General features: G+C 41.0%; 1 protein-coding gene across 3 annotated transcripts in view; it reads right to left on the reverse strand.

The window, feature by feature from the left end:
- Window positions 1-5,848: 5,848 nt before the first annotated feature.
- INO80 (INO80 complex ATPase subunit) overlaps window positions 5,849-21,633 on the reverse strand; it is a 57,504-nt gene continuing 41,719 nt past the window's right edge. For 2 of the 3 annotated variants that reach the window (XM_081858406.1, XM_081858404.1), the window contains exons 27-36: window positions 19,750-19,877; window positions 16,696-16,790; window positions 15,582-15,654; window positions 14,499-14,657; window positions 13,973-14,075; window positions 13,158-13,246; window positions 12,286-12,441; window positions 11,491-11,650; window positions 8,505-8,720; window positions 5,849-7,901 (exon numbers count right to left, since the gene is read on the reverse strand). In XM_081858406.1, coding sequence (XP_081714532.1) covers window positions 7,696-7,901; window positions 8,505-8,720; window positions 11,491-11,650; window positions 12,286-12,441; window positions 13,158-13,246; window positions 13,973-14,075; window positions 14,499-14,657; window positions 15,582-15,654; window positions 16,696-16,790; window positions 19,750-19,877 — 1,385 coding nt within the window. In that variant the 3' untranslated portion in view covers window positions 5,849-7,695. The remainder of the gene's footprint in view (window positions 7,902-8,504; window positions 8,721-11,490; window positions 11,651-12,285; window positions 12,442-13,157; window positions 13,247-13,972; window positions 14,076-14,498; window positions 14,658-15,581; window positions 15,655-16,695; window positions 16,791-19,749; window positions 19,878-21,633) is intronic. The other variant, XM_081858405.1, reaches the window with a different exon arrangement.

Here is a 21,633-nt window from a genome sequence, read left to right on the forward strand (position 1 = left end):
CACCTTTTGATTAAATAATTAAAAACAAAATGAACTTCTATAGTCAGGGAGGAGGACCTCAGAGTTGTTTGTTGTGGTACTTTTTAAGTTTCTGTTTCAATTTAATTTGGCAACTCAGGTACCGAAGTAAGATGTACATATCTTCACATTCAAGAGAAAAACAAGAGTATGATTCTAGAGTCTCAACGTTCCCAAGTCTTCCTTTTGCAAAGATAAGGAAATAAGGCCTTTCCTTATCACAGTAGAAGACGCAGTAGTGACTAACACAGAAAATAGCCTTCAAACAACAGTAAATTGGAAGTACTATACCCTATTCCTGCTGCATAGGCAGCTATGCAATGTAATGCCATACTTCTGCTGAGCAGAACTGGATGAGACCTGAAAGTTGTTATAACAGTTCCAAAGGTGTTTAATGAGTAGCTTGTTACCTATAAATATCCACATAGGTCAATGGAGGTTCATTTAAGGTTAACGCACTGCAGAACTTTCCAGACTTTTCATGTTGGTGGCACCCTTTATAGACACGCATCATTTTGCGACACAGTAATTCAGTTTTACAGTGGTTACAGACTCCACTAACCCAGAAATAGTACCTCAGGTTAAGAACTTTGCTTCAGGATGAGAACAGAAATCTCGCTGCGGCGGCGAGTCAGCAGCAGGAGGCCCCATTAGCTAAAGTGGTACCTCAGGTTAAGAACAGTTTCAGGTTAAGAACGGACCTCCAGAACAAATTAAGTTCTTAACCTGAGGTAACACTGTACTAGCAAACTGGAAGTGAAACTAACCCCTTTCCAGTCCCAGGAGGAGCATGGGGAGCGTTCACATGACACACACACTGCAGCCAACACACTAGCATGTGTGGAAAGCTGTGATGTACTGGAAAGCCATACAATTCACAGGGTTCTCACAACCGAAGGGAGGATGCAAATTTTGCTTAAAACCTTCCATTTCCAGCATTACAGATAGAACAGACATCAACAAGGCACTTATACTAAAATATATTTGCACAATCTGAGGAAATGCAATGGAAGAATGGGAGTTTCTCCCCAGAGGTGCCAGAAATGGCAGAAGGACGATGGCTGCTTTATGGAACCATGTGGAGTATTTTTCAACATTGTATTTATTGCAGTTCTATCCCACACCTTTTCTGTGGAGTTCAGGGTGGTACGCCTCATTCTCCCCCAACCACTTCTACTTGCACGACAACTCCGTGAGGCAGGTGTGGCTGAGAGACAAGACCACGGTTGCTCAGTGAGCTTCACGGCTAAGTGGAGAGTTGAACCTGGGTCTTCACGGTCCTGGCTGGACACTCCAACCACACACTTGCATTTCTGAGTGCTGCAGATACGGTATATGTTTGTCATGGAGCCCCACCAGAGGCGTGGAGGCCATCAAGCTGTTGCTACACTGGGACTGGGAAGTTGCTAAGAGCTTTCCAGTGTTTTGTTAAATACACGGTACTGTCTGTGACGTGCACTGCTGTAGAAAGCAAACACCAGACAAAATGCATTAAAGCAAAAGAAATGTTTGCAGTCTAAATGTAAATTGAGTGCAAGGATATCAGCCGTATAAAAAGAACTGGAAATTACAGAGTTTCTAGGAGGAAAGCCGTATCAGTTTAAACATTCATTCATTTATACCCTACCTTTTCCCTGATTGAACTCAAGGCTAAAAACAGAAAAAACAATAATTAAAAACAGTTAAAACAGCTGCACCCATAGCTGGACAGGGATAGCCTAAATTCTGTTGTTAATACTCTGGTAATCTCTAGGTTAGACTACTGCAACACATTATACATAGGGCTGCCTCTAAAGATGGTTTGGAAACTTCAGCTAAAGAATTCATAGTATCATAGAACTGTAGAGATGGAAGACCGCAAACGTGATCTAGTCCAACCTCCTGTGATGCAGAAATCTTTTTGTCAAACATGGTCTCGAACCCATAACCCTGAGATTAAGAGTTTCATGCTCTACGGACTGAGCTATTGCAGGTTGCTCACTGGGGCAACAGTGGCCAGGTTGCTCCCTGTTGAGCGTATTACACTGAGTTTGGTTTCACCTTCTGGGTTTATGTTGAATGTGCTAAAGGTAGCCCCTATTTTTCAAGCAATTTTTTTGCTTTCTTTGCAAACTATAGCATCGTATAGCAAACATTCTTCCTGTTTGCACCCTAGAGCAAACAGAATCAGCACTCACCATTGAGAAAAATTGGACTGATAGTACTCCAATATTAAAAGCCATTGGCACCAGACAACCTGCCCTTCTCTTTGCCATCTTGATTCTATTTGCAGCGATACAAAACATCCCGTCCCCCCACCTTGACTTAGGGATACTCTGGCAAATTTTGAGCATTGCTGCTATAAGCAATCTAATAGGTTGCTTGCAGTGTATTTGCAAAGAAGCAGGATATTTGCCCACAGTATCCTGTTTGCGTCTTATTTATCAAGAGCCTTTGCAGCATCTTGGAATGTCTAAGCATAACATTAATATTACAAAAACATTTTACTCACAATAGCTCAAAGCAAGTGGCTTGTCGTATACATAACTTTATAACAGCTGTGGCTTTGTTAGCAAGGTGCATTCCTTGAATAATGCTTTTGGGGAAGTAGGAAGAGAAGGATGGGACAAGAAAGATTTAGAAATGATTCATTCTCGCAGGTACATTAAGTACCAATCTCTTACATTGTAAATTTCCCATGGGAGGAAATTTTTAGCCTGGCTCCTTCCTGCTATGGTCCCTCATGCCTCCTGCAACCTTTGCTCTGGGAGGTTGTGGGAATGTCCATAAAAATGAGTATCAACAAAAAGTGCTTAGTCTCCCCACCCACTAAAAGACCCATGCAACGGCTGTTCTCAGTTTTAACATAGGCAGCAATTACAGCTGGAAAATAAAACAGGGATGGGCCGTTTTGACTCTCCAACAGCTCCAACTCCAAGCAGCCCCAGCTGGGATGATGGAAGGTATACCCCCAAAACATCTGAAGGGCCACAGGACCCCAATCCATGATGTAAAATGAAGTACAAAAGGAATAATTCTGGATGCGGCAGCAGAAAAATAGAGAAGTTTCAAGTAGTACTACAGTGGTACTTCGGGTTAAGTACTTAATTCGTTCTGGAGGTCCATTCTTAACCTGAAACTGTCCTTAACCTGAAGCACCACTTTAGCTAATGGGGCCTCCTGCTGCTGCCGGAGCACGATTTCTGTTCTCATCCTGAAGCAAAGTTCTTAACCCAAGGTACTATTTCTGTGTTAGCGGAGTCTGTAACCTGAAGCGTATGTAACCCGAGGTACCATTTTATAGCCATGGCTATCCTTTGGAGAGAGTAGGAGTATAGGTTTTGGGACAAGAGTAATTACTGAAGGCAGGCGGTCAAGGAGGGGGCGTCCCTTGAAATATGTCACATGAGAAAGTAAGCAAAGGTCAGAGACAGTATTAAACACAGCATGGGTTGCCCAGCAGGTGTCAAGTGAAGTTAAGGCTAAGAGATTAAGAGACTCTCAAGTGAAATCCACTTAAAGATCTTATTCAGCATTTAGCAAAGAGATAATGAGCTTTAAACCCTTGAATAGCTTACTAGGAAAGCAACAAGTGAAAAGGATCTAGGATTCTGAAGCTGAAGCAGAGGCTGAAAAATCTAATGAGGGGCCAAACTGTACATGTTATACTAACTATGGATCCATGCCTTTGAGTGTGTTCCTCTCCCACCCCACGAATTGCCAGTGAGTCCTTGACCATCTAAGATTGCAACTCAAGTGTAGGGGCAGGTGACTTTAATCCTACAGCCCAACTGTGGTCCTGCTTTAAACTGGGACCCCATCCACCTGCAATTTACAATTGATAAAAACCCGTCCCATTCCCTACAGCTGAGCTCTTCTCCTGCATGCAAATTGCAGGGATGATGCCCCTAATCTGAGCTGGGAAAAAGAATTCCCCTAACCCCCAGGGCTAAGCTTCTGATCTAGACTGACCCACTTCCCACAATTGCAATTTATGTGCCCCTTCCCCTCACTTAAAAGCACAGATATGTAGCTAATATGTCCTCAGATTTGCAGAAAGAGTTCCTGACTAAGGGTGGGTGGGGTGCTTCCCTAGTCAATTCAGAAGGTCTGGCAATCCTTCATTACGGGCCCTTCACACACATACTAAAGCCCTATGGAGAATTGGAGGGGGGCAAAAACCAAGATAACAACAAGAAAGCTTCACTGTAGAGATTTAAACTCAGAATCAGAATAAATCAATCCAGTTAGCAGCTGTCCATGTGGAAGAAAGCACAATCCTTTAGCTACACTTGAGGAATCAACAAAAATAATCTTATAAAACAGGAAAGAGTGCAATATTTCCCCATTTCTAATCCTGACAGAAAAGTTTAGAGATATTCCTTTGGCACAGTACTGTTGCCTCATCTGTCTGGGCTACTTTGTTTCCCTTCATTCACACCCCCATAATAAAAAGGTATGCTGCCTCGGCTGTTGCCCCTCTCACCAGATCATTTTAGCATTCATGCAGCTTATTTTTTTGGTATGTCTAATTCTCATGATTCATCCTCCCCCCCCCCCAAATGCTGCACACAACTCTTTTTGAAAGCTGAGCTCCTCAAAATGTTGTTTTTTACTTTAAGTATATCCAAAGCGAAGCAAGACTCACACAAGAGTATTAAAAGCTCTGCCTCATATGATGACCAGTACAGCTTATGTGAGTTTTAGAAGTCTACATAAACACATAGGCAAAACAAATAGTTTTTAGAAAGTTTGATGTAAGAAGAGAAGGTGGTGAAGAAAAAAACAGAAAGGGTGCAACGTTTTGTAATGGTCTTCTTAGCACTTTGCTAGCCCCGCTCTTTGTTGGTGTAAGTCAGGGGTAGGAAACTTCTGGCCAACCCTATCGCAAGGCCTTTTTGGCTCATCCGAAAGAGGTTTACAGGCACTGCTGTTCGGTGCCACCTGCAAAACTCTGTGCAAAGCATTTTAAAAGACCCAACTATCTTCTGATAAGCCTTTTTTATCTAGCAAATGTATAGTTTGTGGGAAGCAGCAAACTGACAGTTAACCACCAGGAAGGAATCAGGGTATATCTACACACCAAAGGAATGACAAACCTGGCAAAGAGGGAACTAAATCAATATTTTTGATGTATGAAATAATGACTCCTTATTTTGCTAAAAATAAAAATGAGACAACACAACTGAACTTATACTTACTAATAATCAATATAAAACAACCACACTTGTACATTACCGTTTTTCTTAGCACAGAAAGGAAAGTTCAAACATTATAGATCCTTTTGCTTTTCATAGCCTGGGATCATGTTGATCTCCTCACAAATCACTGTCAGCTGCCAGGCTTGCAAAGATGTACCCACAGCTACCAAATTACGCAGGAAATATACCATGATACTGTGGGCCCAGTTTGGTATTTAAGCAAGGTGGGAGAAGAGGATGCAGGGGAGGTATTTAATCTACCACACCTACAATGAGCAGTGCTATTCATATAACAAAAATTCACACCACCATACAGAACAGTATGACAACATTTGCTAACATCTGTACCCCCACCACCCCCGATGCACATTGCAGCGCTATCAGAAAGAGGGAAACCTCATACTGGATGCAAGAACAGGGTGAGAAAAGAAAATCACTTGTATTTTAGCCACTGATTTATCAGTCAGATGGCTCCGAGACTGTAGTGGCAAGAAGCCTTCTGCAATCCCCTGTGCACAGTCTGTGTATCCTGCTGCATGTAGTTATTTCTTAGACATAGGCATATGCAAAATAATTAGAAAATGAAGCACTTCAGCACATACCTTGTTTCACCAAACTTCGTCATGGAACAATAAACCACAGAGACGGAATTTACATAAAATTATCTCACTCCATTTTATTTAAGATTCTTTTCTCCAGTTAGTAAAAGAAAGATGTGTCTCTTTTTATACATATGTACAAGTTCAGTTATAAAAATAGACAGCACATTCAAAGAGGAAAAAAAGGCTTGGCATTTTCTGATTCCCTCTAAACACTGTATATACACATGTGAATCTGAGCGGGGTGGGGTAAAATCTTCATGATTTAACTTAAATATCCCCTCCCCACCCAATTATTCCCTCCGAATCTGTTTTTTTTTTAAATAAAAAAAAAACCAATTTAACTGAACTTATTTCTGCTATTTTCAGGTGTGCAAATTAAAGGCAGAGTCAACAGGAAGCACTTGCTCTACACTTTGGGACACCAGGCAAGGTGCATGAGACTGAAAAATCCTTTGCTGCCCTAGCTAAGATCTTCACCTCGTAACCTGGTTCTCCCTTGAAAGATGAAAATGCCCAGAAAGAAAATCCATTTAATGTAAATGTGAAGGCAGGAGAACTGCCTCCCTCCTTCATCTCAGTGCAATGCAGACAGAATATATATATTTATATTTATATATAAATATATATCATGCCAAAAGCAGATGGTTCTTGTGCATTCAGAATAGAATACCACAACAAAGAGTTGCACTTAATGGCGTTGCTGCTCTCTAACAACTTTCACTAGCTTCACAGAGCTTTGCTACAGTGCTGGATTCATCACAGTGGAGCAATCCAAACCTGCTGGGTGTGGACACTGCTGACAAATGAGTCTTGCTAAAGAAAAGGGACACAGTGAATGGATGGCTTGGAATGAAAGACATCGTTTTAGCTGGGGACTGTATGGATCGGGAAAATGGAAGCATTCCCCGATGCGCATCCTTTGCGGTATGGCCAACAGTGGTACCTAAAACATGTTTTTAAAAAACTCTTCTATGGCACAATGAGATGAAAACCAGGGACAATTCCCCACTACTCGAATTTCTTCTTGTAATCGCACACAAAATGGCTTTGTAATCTAAAACATTGAAGAGTCCCACATAAGCCAAATCCAAGAAATTGTACTGAAAACCCAATGCTATGAAAGTAAATGTATCCAAGCCTGGGTTTTGCAATGCTAATTGGCAATTTGAAGCTTCCTTCTGCTCTGTGAGGCAGAGGCAGCAACATCATTCTCAAAAGCTCTAATCTGTCCTATTGTCCTTTAGCCAACCAAGCAGTACTCTAGTAGTTCAGAAGCATGATACTGACAAAAGCCCCTTTCTAGGACGCAGTGCAAAACTCCTCTCTCCTTTCCCCTAGAGTCTATTCTTCATTGCATCCACCATTCATACGCATTAGAACCACCAAGATGTTTGTCCACAGCTCCCTTAAAAACAGGCGCACTGGCCAGAAGGCTCCTCTGAATCTGCGGGGCACCCCCCCCCCCCAAGTTTAGTTGCTGATCTCCTTCTTATAAGAATGGAGTCGAATTCCGTATGAAACCTGAAAGACGAGGGGGGCAAAGGGCGCTGGTGTGAGTACAAATGAAGGGGGAGGAGATCTCGCAGCCAGTCTCATGTGGAAGCCGGATCCTTTCCCTGCATGATTTGTAGGATGCCAGAAAGAAGCCTAATGGAAAAGTTAAGCTCAAGCATCCCAAGTCTCTGTCCCTCCTCATCCCAAATCTGCAAAGACAGCAAATGCGGGCTACACACGGAAGTGCACACAGAATACCTCTTGCCCCAGTAGTGCAGTTGTCTTCTCCTCAAGCCCACATGGAAACAAGGCATCATCTGTAAACCCTTTTGCTGGTAGGCGTGGGTGGGCTGCTTAGGAAGCCGCTATGGAGACACACAGGTTCCAGGGTTTCAGAATTACTATCGCCCACCTGAAGTGTGGGCTCCTTTGTATTGTTTTCGGATTGAGGTTTCTGGTGCCAAGGAACCTGTCAGGTTTAAGGGTTTGGAGGTTCCACAAACGCTGTTTCCTTTACTCAAGGGGGAAGTGGCGCTTGACTGTCCAAAGTCTGAAAGTCCAGCAGGTCGGATGAGAGGAGTCTGAAGAGGGCTGCCTGAAGACATACCTAGCGACAAAAAGCAAAATTCTTCCTCAATGGGCCACACCCAGACTATAGCTTTTTAACGGCATACAAAATTAAAACTGCAGGATTAAGATTAACCAAGAGCTTTACTGACAACTTTAGCCAAGAAATTTTTTTTAGTATCTTGCCCTTTTACCCCAAGGATACCCAAGGCAGTGAGTATCAAAATCTGAGCCCATTCATTACAGTGGATAGAAAGCTGTCAAAGAAAAGGAAAACATTCTATTTTTTGTACGAGTATTTAGTACCGAGGCTTAATCTGACCAATCATAATTGGATTTTGTGATAAAGAGACTTATTAGGCTAATTAGTCCCCAGAAAGTGAGTGAACCTTTTAATTACGTATAAACATACTGATAGGAGCAAAAATGTGGACTTGAGCTGACAACAGTTCTACCTAACTGCTTATCTTTCAGGGACTAGAAATGAACTTTTATACCATCATATGCGCTGGAACTTCAACATGCCTGGATTTCAAGTGGAGACTTAGATATCCTACAAGAATATCTTCAGGTGTCCTTAAGGACGGCTGAAGGCCTGGTGTCAAAGCATAAAGGGTGTTCAACGCCCCACACAGCCTCCTACCTTTAGACACGTTGTACCCATACGCTGCATATGCGGCTGCTGAGGCGGCAGCTGCTCCTGCTTTGGCACCTGCCATGGCCGCTGCACTTCCGGCTGTGGATTTCCGGCTCCGGCCTTTCCCTGTGCTTTTTGACCCGCCATTTGCACCTTTGGGACGGCCTCGGCTTCTACCTGAATGACCTCGTCCTGTGATGGGCATATCCTGTATTGAAATTCCTTAACAAAACCAATGAAGAAAGAACATTTAGTGATATGTAACAAATAGTGACTGTATAATTAAATATAATTTAGTAAAGGAGACCAAAATGTTTTGCCTTCATAAGCCCCCATCTCCTTTCAAGGAAGTTACCTCATTCTTCATGGCAGATAATATTCTGTCACAAACAGCAGAGATATTTAGAAAAGTGACTTTGGGCAACAGTTGCCTGCTACCTGAGCCTTGTACGATCGAGTAAGACTATCTCCACTATGACAATCCAATGCTTGTCCAAAAACTAAACTTGTTTGATACATTTAAAAAGACATGCTTGGGGATTAAAATGTATGTCCTTGCTGAATCCATTGTAATTGCTAATCTCGTACTGATACATATATTGTAAAATATTTTACATCAACGTTTTATGATCTACCCAAGTCTACTTGAAGCAATTCAGATTTGTGCCTTAGGAAATGAGTTTGTATACAGTGGTACCTCTGGATGCGAACAGGATCTGTTCCGGTGCCCCGTTCGCATCCTGAGTAGAACGTAGCACACGACTGCGCATGTTGCCGCTTCCACGCATTCGAATGACGTCACTTTGAGCATCTGCGTGAGCAGCAAAACCCGGAAGTAACGCGCTCCATTACTTCTGGGTCGCCGCGGAGCGCAACCAGAAAATGCTTAACCTGAAGCTACTTCAACCCGAGGTATGACTGTATAAGCATTTAGCTTGCTCTGCTTGATACTTCATCATTTTAAAAAACATAGCTTAATCTTCCATCAAAGGGAACTAGTTCAATAAAATCATGCACTTACTCAAGTCTATACTATTCTAGCGACTTTTGAAAGAGCTCAGAGATACAATGTTTTAGAAATACAGTGGTGTCCCGCAAGACGAACGCCTCGCAAGACGGAAAACCCGCTAGATGAAAGGGTTTTCCGTTTTGGAGGCGCTTCGCAAAACGAATTTCCCTATGGGCTTGCTTTGCAAGACGAAATGTCTTGCGAGTTCCTGCGGGTTTTTTCCCCTCCCCCCCCTTTTCCTAAGCCGCTAAACCGCTTATCAGCTGATCCGCTGATAAGCAGCTTATCAGCTGATCCGCTAAAAGCCGCTAAACCGCTAATAGCGCTAATCCACAAAGCTGTTAATGCGCTTGCTTCGCAAGACGAAAAAACCGCTATGCGAAGAGCCTCACGGAACGGATTAATTTCGTCTTGCGAGGCACCACTGTATTATCTTAAGAGTTTATACAAGGTCAAAGCTGAACTGCCCTAAATGGCTTCGGCCCAGTATACCTGAAGGAGCGTCTCCACCCCCAATGTTCTGCCCAGATACTGAGGTCCAGCTCTGAGGGCCTTCTGGCAGTTCCCTCACTGTGAGAAGCAAAGCTACAGGGAACCAGGGCGCCCGCCCTGTGGAACGCCCTCCCATCAGATGTCAAGGAAATAAACAACTACCTGACTTTTAGAAAATATCTGAAGGCAGCCCTGTTTAGGGAAGTTTTTAATGTTTGATGTATTTTTCGTTTTTAATATTATGTTGGGAGCTGCCCAGAGTGGCTGGGGAAACCTAGACAGATGGGTGGGGTATAAATAATAAATTATATTATTATTATAACTGAGGGATGGGGAGTGGGAAAGGCAATGGTACGCAATGTTCTAACCCAATGGTTCCCAATTAGGTAAGTATTGTGGACCCCCTACTTTTGTAAATTTTGATATATCTCTGGTAGTTTTTGCCATGGACACCCTGGATGGGTTACACAGACATCCTGGGGTTCACAGATGACCAATTGGGAACCACTGTTCTAAACTGTAAAGCTGATGGCCTGATCCCATAAACCAGTAACATTAGTCAGCTTTGTGGAACTACAGCAACTCCACCCATTACCTGGAACTTGCACTGCTGATAGCTACCATATTTACTCGAGTCTAATGCACCATTGAATCTAATGCACACCTCAATTTTCAGAACCTTGAAACCAAAAAAAGTATTTGCTGGCAAATGTAAATGTGCCATCGAATCTTAATGAGTACCTTAATTTTCGCAACGTAATTTGGCCAAAAAAGGTGAGCATTAGATTCGAGTAAATACGGTAATTAATAGAGCCCCCTTTTCAAACCGGTAATTTTAGGAAATAGTTGTAACTATTCAGACTTGGACAGAATGGAATTAAGAGAACTGCAATTTGTCCGCATTCTGCAATGGCAACTCAGCCAAATGAGTCAGGGAGAAGGATCGAGACCCCCATTTCGCTTCTGGTCACTTTTCTTTTCAATGCCTCCTGCGAGAGACAATGCTGCAGTCAAGAACTAAAAGGGAAGGCAGAGCAGTTGAAGGTGTTTCAAAATTTATTTTTCGACTACATAAAGCTCTAAGCAAGAAACCTCTCAAATACAGTAATGAAAAGAAGCTTGGCACTTCTGATATGGGTATAGGTCAGCATTATCCTCCTCCTAAACTGTAAGGCAGATGGGGCGCTGAAAGAGACAGGAGTTGCCTAAACCCATCCAGTTAAATTTACGGCTGAGTTGAGATTTGAAATAGGAGCCAACTTCATACTTTTGTCCTTATTCCAACTTATGAAGCTTATTTAGAATCAAAAGAATTAAGCGGAGAATGATCAAGCACATCAGATTTCACCTGAGCTAACAAATCTGAAGGAGACATTATTTGCTAGATTAACTCCAGTCCTGCCCGTAAGCAAATCCAGTGCTCAGAAGAACGGCCATATACAGAATTCACATTATGCTCCTTGTGCGCCATGTTTAAAGACAAATACTAACCATTCATGTTGTCAGACACTGAGCCCGTGATGGAAGCAGGAGAGTTAGTAGCTCTTGACTGAGGCGCTGAAGATGCTGGATCATCCACAATCACCAGCATGTCATTGCTGCTCTCGTCAGGTGGGATGGATTCCATGTGCAACTCACTGTTGATGGAAATCTAGATCATATAAAAATAAAAGTCCGTAAATTCACATTACATCCTGTTATCATGTTATATACCCTTTAAGCTATGCTTTTGGATTAAGCCTGCATGCTGAAATCAGTGCGCTATAGAACTAAAAAATGCAAGACTATAAAAACTGCTAGAAGCCTTGGAGAATGAAAGGGTCCTACTTTGTCTTCTACAAAACATGTTGCTGCCTCCCTCACCTATCACAAATGGGACCCATCACCAAGAAGAACCTCTTTCCACCTGCCATTCACCTATTATTGAGTGTGGGCACTCAGAAGCAGCCCTATGATGCGGATCCTAAATTTTGAGTTGGCTCAAATGGGACAACTTTTAGGGACCATGGTCCCAAGTTATTTCAAGTTAAAGCCAAAACTTTGAACTGAGCCTGGAAATGTATGAGAAGTCAGTGCAAGATACTTTAAAATAGATATCAGATATATGGTCAGAATGGCAAACGGCAATCTGATGTCTGCCGTGCCCATATATTCAAAGCTAACCTGGAAGTTTCTAAAGATTGGAAAAGTGTTGTAAAGCTATCTCCATCCACAGCTGGTGTACACTGCGATAATCTCATTGCCATGTATGAAGCAGCCCAATGGTGTTGGTAAAGAAATTCCTACCTCACTGAAAGGGCTGGGCATGGCAGAGTCGACACTAACAAATGACTCATCCCCGTCAGCTGAGAGGTTGGAATTATCTGCAGATGGAACAAACGGGATCACCAGATTCATGCCTTCTTTCCTTTTCCTCCCATCTAACTCGTCTTCCTTCTTCTTCTGCAATCAAATTAAGGAAACAACCATCAAAAGGGCTGGAAAACATGGAAAAGAGGCTAAAAGCAAGCCCTTTACTGAACTATGCAATGCAGTTCCCCAACCAAAAAAATTAACAAAAATGTGTGTTTTAGTCAGAAGTGTGAATAAAAATGCATATATTAGTGAAAATAACATGCAAAATGCATTATATTAGGAACAACTGTTCCTAATGCAAAAATGTGCATATTAGAACTGTATAAATAATGAAAATTTAAGTTATCTATCAGTAACTAAACTGTTTGAGGAGAACAGCAACATTTTCAATGCCAGATTAGAAACATTGCTATCCAAAGGTGGCTGTATTCTCCAGTATTATTATTTCAGGAAAATTCATTTCAGACAGCAAAAATTATATTTATTGAGAATTTCCATTCTCTTCAGAAGTGAGCTACAATCAAATAAGAATGACTAGAGTCCCACTTTAAATCTGAATTAACCCTATACGTGGAAAAGCAAATACAAAACAAAAGACAGAAGAACAACATCCTTAAAAACAGAGACACATCCATTGGAGAATTTGTATCACTTGCTCTCCCAGGAAGATTGAACCTCCTTGATCATGAAGGCACTAAAATTAACCTGAGTGGGACAGGTGGCCTTACTGCTCCTGAAGGCAATAATAATAAAAAAATTAAAGCAATAATGTAACAAAATAACAGGAGTGTTATTTGAAGTACCTTTTCAGCATATTTTTCCCTCTTTCGTTTACGCTCTTTCACACGATTTGTCTCCTCCTGCTGCCGCTTCTCCTCCTGACGCTGGCGTACTACCAGTTAAAAAATAAAGTCAGAAACCATTATTTACCAGAGGAACTGCAAAATTCTTGCAAAACACAAGAGCCAAGTTGAACGCAATTGGAATAGGCCTGTGTTGGTTCTTTAACCTCCTTTAGTCCCAACAATGTAATTTCATCCATTCTCATGGTTCCATTCTCCGTTCCCTCAAAAGAGTCTATCAGACCCAAATCCAAGAATGGTATCCAACAAAGTAGTTCCATTAGCACAACTATTTCTGATTGTACAATGGAACTTCCCCTTCCACTCATCTTCCTTGGACACACCATGTCCTCCCCAAATCCGCTTCAGAGAGTTGGAGGAACACTCTCTGGAACAGTCAAAAAGAGAAGCCAGCATTTTTGCTTTTAAATAGGAGCGTGATTGTGAGATTCTTAAGCTTTTAGTTTTGTAAAACAGCACTCTGCAGCAAAAATGCAGTCAAATGTCTCAACTGCCTTTAATCTTGATACTGAATGCATCTATTTAAGGGTGGATCCAGATTAAATAGTTGTGCTTAGCTCCCACTGAAATAAATGGGAAACGATCAAGACATGACTTTCTGTTTGCACTTATTTCAATGGGACATAAGCACTTAGCTTCTTCATCAACCTCATTTTATAGTTATTGATACAAATAAATTAGCAAACAAAAACACAGGCACACAGTGGGAGCTGGTGAAGTATATGACAGAGGTAGGAGTATGGACTTGCACATACATTTTTTCTCAAGTTCTTCATCATCCAGAAGAAGACTAACCACCTCCTTGGGTTTCAAGGTGTCGGGTTTGAAATTGCCACCTGAAATCACCATCCTTTGAATCTATGGAAAAGAAAGAATGCATCAGAAATTTTCTTCTCAGATTATTTAATGCCAGAGACAATCAAGAGAAAGTGGAGGCACTTTATCTAATATCTATTAGATTGAATGTGGGAGAAATATTGTATTTTTTAAGTCTGAACTTTGAAAGTTGTTTAAAAATGGCAATGTTATTTTGTAATTCTAATCCCAAGAGGCACTCCATGGCACAAGAAGGTATGTGTGCACACTAAAGTGGTGGTGCTATGTACAATTTACCCATTACTTGTCAAGTGCTACACTTCATTACAGGCATATAAAGGTAATCATTTCCCATTAGGTGGTATTATCTTTGCCGGAGATTAATGTCTGATTTCTCATCAATCACAGTTCAATTTCCTTGCTATCCCTTCTACACCACATTATTCCATATTTTGTTACCCTTACCTCACTTTTCTCCTTGGCCCTCTGCAAGATGCGTTCCTCTATGGTGCCTTTACAAATCAACCGGTACACAGTGACCTGTTTGGTCTGACCCAGCCTGTGAGCTCGATCCATGGCCTGCTGATCTACTGTTGGATTCCAATCACTATCGTAGAAAATTACCTGTCAGGGCATTTTTTTGAGGGGAAAAGGTTACAAATACAAAACTGATTCTATGGTCACCACCCAAAGTTTGTACTGCACTTTAAAATGATAGTAAACAGCTTTGCCTTCAGAATGATAACATCTTAGTGATTTTTTTGGGGTCAACCCAGATACAAGTCCAGTTCTGTATATGACCATAATTATTTAAAGGCTGCTTTACACATTACTACAGTGGTGCCTCGCAAGACGAAATTAATCCGTTCCGCGAGTCTCTTCGTCTTGCGGTTTTCTCGTCTTGCGAAGCACGGCTATTAGCGGCTTAGCGGCTTAGTGGCTATTAGCGGCTTTAAGAAAAAGGAAAAAAACTCGCAAGAACTCGCAAGACGTTTCGTCTTGCGAAGCAAGCCCATAGGGAAATTCATCTTGCGGAACGACTCAAAAGACGGAAAACTCTTTCGTCTTGCACATTTTTCGTCTTGCGAGGCATTCGTCTTGCGAGGTACCACTGTATTACTAACATGGAGATCAACTTAATGCAGCAAAACGCACATGCACAATTCACATCTGAAATGGGGTGCAAATTATTTGTTTTTCCAGGTTTAGATTACTGGCCAGTCATAACACTCATGAATTATGTGGGGTTGTTTTCTTTTCTTTTGCTACACTATAATTGTCTTCATACTGGAAAAAAGACAATGCAAGAAGCAGCCATCATATTCAGATTTAGGAAAGCAAAGGTAGTGAAACTTTATATTATATCAAATAATTCTGTACTACCAGGAATATCCAAGCTCTGTTAATTAATCAGACTATAGTAGCTTTATGCTTTTTTGACATATCAAATATCCTGTTTTAGTGCTTCTTCCTTTCTGCTGAGTACAAACTATCCTGGAATAGCCCACAGTGTTAAGAAAACATTTTCAAACCAAGCTGTTTACTCACCGTATCAGCAGCTGTAAGGTTAATGCCTAAGCCACCAGCTCTTGTGCTTAACAGGAACACAAAGATATCATTCCTACAGAGAGAGATAGAAAGAACAAAAGCAACCATTGCAGTGGTGTTGCTACATAAACATTACTTCCGACAATAATTACTATTACCAGGAGGGTTTTGACTTTCGCAATCAAAGACAGAATCACTTCACCCAACAGTTTATTATTATAATACCAGTGTATCTGCCTTGATTTCTAATATTGCTTTTATGCTACAGGACTTGTTGCCCTGTGGAACTGTGGCTTTTTGATCTGGCTAAATCTTTAATGATGGGGAAGAACTCAATGCTGGAATACCACCACAAATTTCATCACATGAAATTACAACACAAAACTCCCATGATTTTCCAAGTTAATGGGGGTGGCAAATTAATTTTGTTTGTTTGTTTGAAACAACATGGAAACCGGCATCAAACTTTCATTAGATTCCACTAGATTTCCAGAAGTGGCTGTTTACAATGTGTAAAAGATAACAAAAACCACAGAAACTGCAAGGTTAGGAAATGTCAGGAAAAGGTACCGTTGGTACTCACTTGAAATGTGTTTCTAAGGAAATGAAGAACCAATACAGCCCTAGTGTTTAAGTGAAATACTAAGGGTGATTCTTTGGATCCTCATGGGAGGAATTCACTGCAAGTGCCAGACGGAACAATCCATGTTCTCCTCCCCTTGTGTGCTGATCTAGGGGTTCTTCCAACCCCACAAGATCCAATTTTGGGGGAGTGAGGGGGTGAAGACTCACTGGGGAAGAAGCCCTTGGTTCAGGCTTGGTTCACCCATAGTTTAGATGCTGAAGAACGACAGTGTAAGTACAGTTTGTCATAAGCTGGGATCCAATGGGTTGACTGTACAGTTTCACTTACAAAGGTTACCTGGCTCTTCCTTTCCATCACCCCTTGGCCGATGTATAGAATAAGCATATTCCTACAAGAAGAATGGAGGGGTCCCAACACTAACCATATTCCATAGGAGGACGGAGGAGCCTGTGTACCTGGTGATTTGGAAACTACTTAACAGAACCCTGTCGCTATAATTCAACAGAAAAAGCAAAGGGAAAAACATACCTGTTCTGAAAGTCAGCTACCATATCTCTTCTTTCAGAGATTTTTGAAGACCCATCTAACCGCATATATGTATGCTTCCTGTAAACCATGTACTCCTACAAGAAACCCAGAACAAAATCTCAACATTTTTTATCTAGATTTTCAACAGAACAAACATTTATACTTGTTTTGAACATCACAGTGCCATGTAATATTGTGCAAGCTTCCAATATGCCAGAAGGCTACTAATGTAATTTTAAAAGCAAAATAATCTGTTTGCACCATGCAGTGCTGCTAAAAACATACTAATCCTGAACCTGTTGAATTAAAACCTGATTATTAAAAAAAGACTGAGGTGCTCAGGAAGCCTGTGTCATGTAGGTACTTCATTGCTCACCATTCAGTTAATATTCATTTACTGGGCAAATTACCAAGCGATGTTCAGTCCTTTGTTCGCACCATGTACTTAACTATTTCTGACCTCCACGGCCATTGTTATAATCTAAAATCCATAAACAGTTTCAGGCCTCTTTAAGTTTAATTTGTATTTCAATGTGCTCAAAATTATATCCAAGACGGTAAATTTTTGTATTAATTCACAAGCTCATCTCACTCCTTTTACACATTATTCTGTACTTGAATTAATCTCTAAATTAAATTTGATTTTAATGTATGCATGTACTTTATTCTCTCTCTTTCTTTCTTTCTCTCTCTCTCTCTCTCTCTCTCTCATACACACATATTGAAGCAGGAGGAGGAATGTTACTTGCAACAATATAGGCAACAGCAATGAAAGAAGCCTGAAGGGGACTAAGGAGTACAGGAGCACATAGTTCTTTGCACCTTTCTAGGTTCAGAAGAATATATGCACATTTGCTTGGTTTACAAAACATACAATACACAAAGTTTAATATTTTTGGTGCTGAATTTATTTTCAAGAAGTGAATATAAAACTCTGACAACGGACTTGTTCCTGGGGGGAAAGTGCAATCAATAAACAAGCTTTGGTATAGCTCAAGGTCATAATGCTGTTATTGTTAACTGCAAATATCAGGGTTCATATCTCCACTCAGCCATCAAGCTCACTGTGTGATCTACAGCCAGTCACAGTCTCTCAGCCTATGGGGTTTTTGCACGAATAAACAGGAAGGGGGAGAAACAGGTGCACCACCTTAACTTTATTGATGGAAAGGTGTAATACAATTGAATAATTTTTAAAAAGTTTTCACTGGGATCAAAGGAGTTGGGTGACTCAGTGGTCTCATTTGAAGATAAACCAAACCATGTTTGTTTAGCTAAACTGTAGCTTGTTTGCTGCACTGTATCCAGTACTGTAGTTCTTGCTTTTCCCCATCCATAAAAATAGAACTTCAAAAATGAGGATAGCCTGCCAAGAGCAGACTGAGTAAGGGAATAGGTTTTGTGTTTTATATTGTTTAAATGAGGTATGATAGAAATATTGAGCATGCCAAAAGGTAAAGGTAAAGGACCCATGACAGTTAAGTCCAGTCACAGACAACTCTGGGGTTGCGGCGCTCATATCGCTTTACAGGCCCAGGGAGCCAGTGTTTGTCCGCAGACAGTTTTTCCGGGTCATGTGGCCAGCATGACTAAGATGCTTCGGGTGAAACCAGAGCAGTGCATGGAAACGCCGTTTACCTTCCTGCCGGATAGGTACCTATTTAACTACTTGCACTTTTTGGCGTGTGTTTAAACTGCTAGGTTGGCAGGAGCTGGGACTGAGCAATGGGAGCTCACCCCGTTGCGGGGATTCAAACCGCCAACCTACTGACCGGCAAGTCCAAGAGGCTCAGTGGTTTAGACCACAGCGCCACCCATGTCCCTCCATTGAGCATGCTGCGTGAATGCAAAAGAACAGTAGTGTTCTTGCAGTCCATCTTTTTGAATTATTAAAAAATATATATGAAATATTAAGAATATTCTTTCAGGTCTTGTGCATGAATAAATGTTGCAACCACAAACAAAAAATAAGGATAAAAAACCCAAGTTCCTATTTAGAAATCAAAGAAGAAAATATTGAACTGCAATCAATGCTTAGTTCATGGAAGGATATTATGACCTCAGTAGAGTTCATCTTCCACCAGAGTGTATACTGGGCTTCCACTGAGGAAAGGGGTGGTATATTAGAATCTGTCTCAAATAGGTTAAGTATGTTTGCATGGATTAAGGAGGAAGAACTGAGCTAAGGCTTAATGAATCATGGTAGCTCTTCTTGCTAATATAGACCAAGACAGTTAGAATAATAAACATAGTTATTTAATGACAACTACGGTATTTGGGATGTTAACAACAGCATAATAATTACAGTGGAAGATTCAAGAGTTTTTGCAAGGAAGTCTTTCAGATAGTTAACAGCACACAGGTTGTAGACTCTTTTTTATCTTTGTAGCTTTTTTAAAAGTAAAAAAGATACTGCTAATCCTAGAGGGATAGTTATATTAAAACCTCTTGAATATCCTCCCATTAAGCCTGCTCAGCTGACGCTGTCAGCATGACACTAGAAGTACTAATCCTTGAAAATAATGAAATCAGTCCTGGGTAGAGTGTGCTGGTTTACTAAGACAACAGATAAAATAAGTAACTTCATTTCTTCCTTCCTTTGGTCCACTGCAAATGACAGGGACTTTACAATAGGAAAAAAATATACACCATCCAATAGTAATTATTCAAAACCAAGAGCAACCAAGCAATTGATTTAGAGCCTGGTCCAATAGTTCTACTGAACTATGATTCTGTAAGTGGTCCACTTGGTCAGTCTGAAAGTGACAGGGTTACGCTGGTGCAGCTAAGCATCTAGGACTTCACTTTGACAGCAACACAGAATGGCATGACTGCAATGGGCCAGATCTTACATAACTTAGGGACAGAGAAGAGAGTGGGGGAAAGTATGCATGATTCTCTGTAAATGTATATCCTGGTCCAGCATGCTGCTGCGCTAGCAAAAGCATGCAATCCATGCAGCCTCTCCCTTCCTTAAAAGATTTTATGTCAAATACTATATTTCCTTAGTCATTAGCTTCAGTTTCTCCTTCATGCAGAGTAAATGAATCCTACCTCCAACAAGTCAATCATCCGTGTCATCTGAGAGTAGATCAGGACTCTGTGTCCTTGAGATTTCAATCTTGTCAACAAAACATCAAGGGCATAAAGTTTTCCACTGTCTGTGATCAGACTCTCTTTGTCTAAACGGAAGGAAGGGGGGAAATATTTATTTATTTATTTAACTTGTATACCGCCCTATACTCAGCCTCAGGGTGGTTCACAGGATAAAAATCACAATATAAAAACACAAATTACATCATCAAAATAAAAAAGAGAACATTGAGAACAATGTGGGGGCCTTACTTTTTGGGTGGGGGTGCAGCAGGGAGAAGGCTTATTTCTCCCTAAGTGCTATAGCCCCTAACGCAAAATGCCCCTGCATTACAATTAAGATCCAGTGGCCTGGGCGAATAAGAATGATTCTGCCTGGCACCTAAAAACAGTTAGTGATGATGCTGCCAGATGGTGATTGTAACCCACCATGAGATCTTATGGTGAAGGGTAGGCAAGAAATGAACCAATCACATAGAGGAAACTCCTTCTACTACCTCTTCCCAATAGAATGTATGAAATCAGAATGGATAAATTAGTTACTTAACAGTCTTTTAAACTACTTTACAACAGGCGAACCAAGTTCACCAGGAACCAAATAACAGGAAAAAGAGTTTAAAAACAACAAAACGCGAGTATTTTTAATTCTTGTATTTTTCTTTAATATCACATTTCACCTGCACTAGTTAAATTATTTTTGAACTTTGAATAAATCCTGCCACCTAACGTTGAAAAGAATACCATGAATAAACAATATTTAACTTTTTTCATTTGACTGCACTCTGCTCCTTTACCATCTCTAGCGGAAATAAACAGAACAAAAGAATCATTTGTTAAATAACACTCAAGATCTGATTCTACTCTGAAGATAAGATTTTCACATTTGGTTCAATGGGTCATATTGAATGGTATCACTCAGAATAGGGAAGGAAACAGTTTCTACTGATTCTCCTGCAGCTCCCCCTCCCCAATCTACTCCAGAAGACTGGGAGGCCTTTTGAGCAGAATTTGGGATTCAAGGGGGCAGAGGAGGATGCAGCCTTGCTGTCAGTTATGCAACACCATTGGATAAAATCTAACACACATAAAGGGTTAGATGGGAAAAGCTGTCTATTTCTGGCGCAAAATTGTGTTGTCAGGTTATAAATCAAATGGGCCTCCTTTCATTTAAGAGAATTATTACTTTTAATCAGACTTATCTAGACTTGGCTGGGGAATGAGAAGATGCTATGATGTTACTGTCTGGGGAAGAAACATGTCTGGTCAAAATGACAGTTTAACAGAAGCCCAATTATAGAGTCCCCTCTCCTTTGGAGCCTGACTTAATCTTAGTTCCCTCTAGGGAATTAGAAAATGCACCTCTGCTGGTGTAAAAATAAGAGTAAGAAGGACCAAATCATAGTTTCCAGCCACTGCCTCCCTCCTCTAGAAGGCTGCAGGGCATAAAGGGGTCAGTGCAGAGCTAGCTAGCACTCACAGTAAACAGCCAGCAAAGTTGGTGCTTTTTATCAATGCAAAAAGGACTCAGACACTTCCTGCCATTTAATCTAAGATCATTTCTCTTTCAAAGAACAGGAAAGGCCTCCAGAGATTCCCACAGTGATCGCAACTACAACAGTCTGAGAGAGGAGGGCAGAGTTAACTGAAGTAGCAGCTGTTTTGCTGTTCACTGCAACTTTGGAGCCTGAAAACCAACCTTGTATCGAATTGCTCCTTGAGTTTAATTCACTTGCTCAAACAAGCTTCATCTTATCTATTATTTACTGTATTTTTATCCTGTTTTTCAGACAATTATAATCTTGGCAAAGCAGCTCACATCAGTTAAAGAGAAAAGAGCGACAGGCC

The sequence above is a fragment of the Podarcis erhardii genome (genome assembly GCF_964252035.2).
Source record: "Podarcis erhardii genome assembly, chromosome: 1".
NCBI lineage: Eukaryota > Metazoa > Chordata > Lepidosauria > Squamata > Lacertidae > Podarcis > Podarcis erhardii.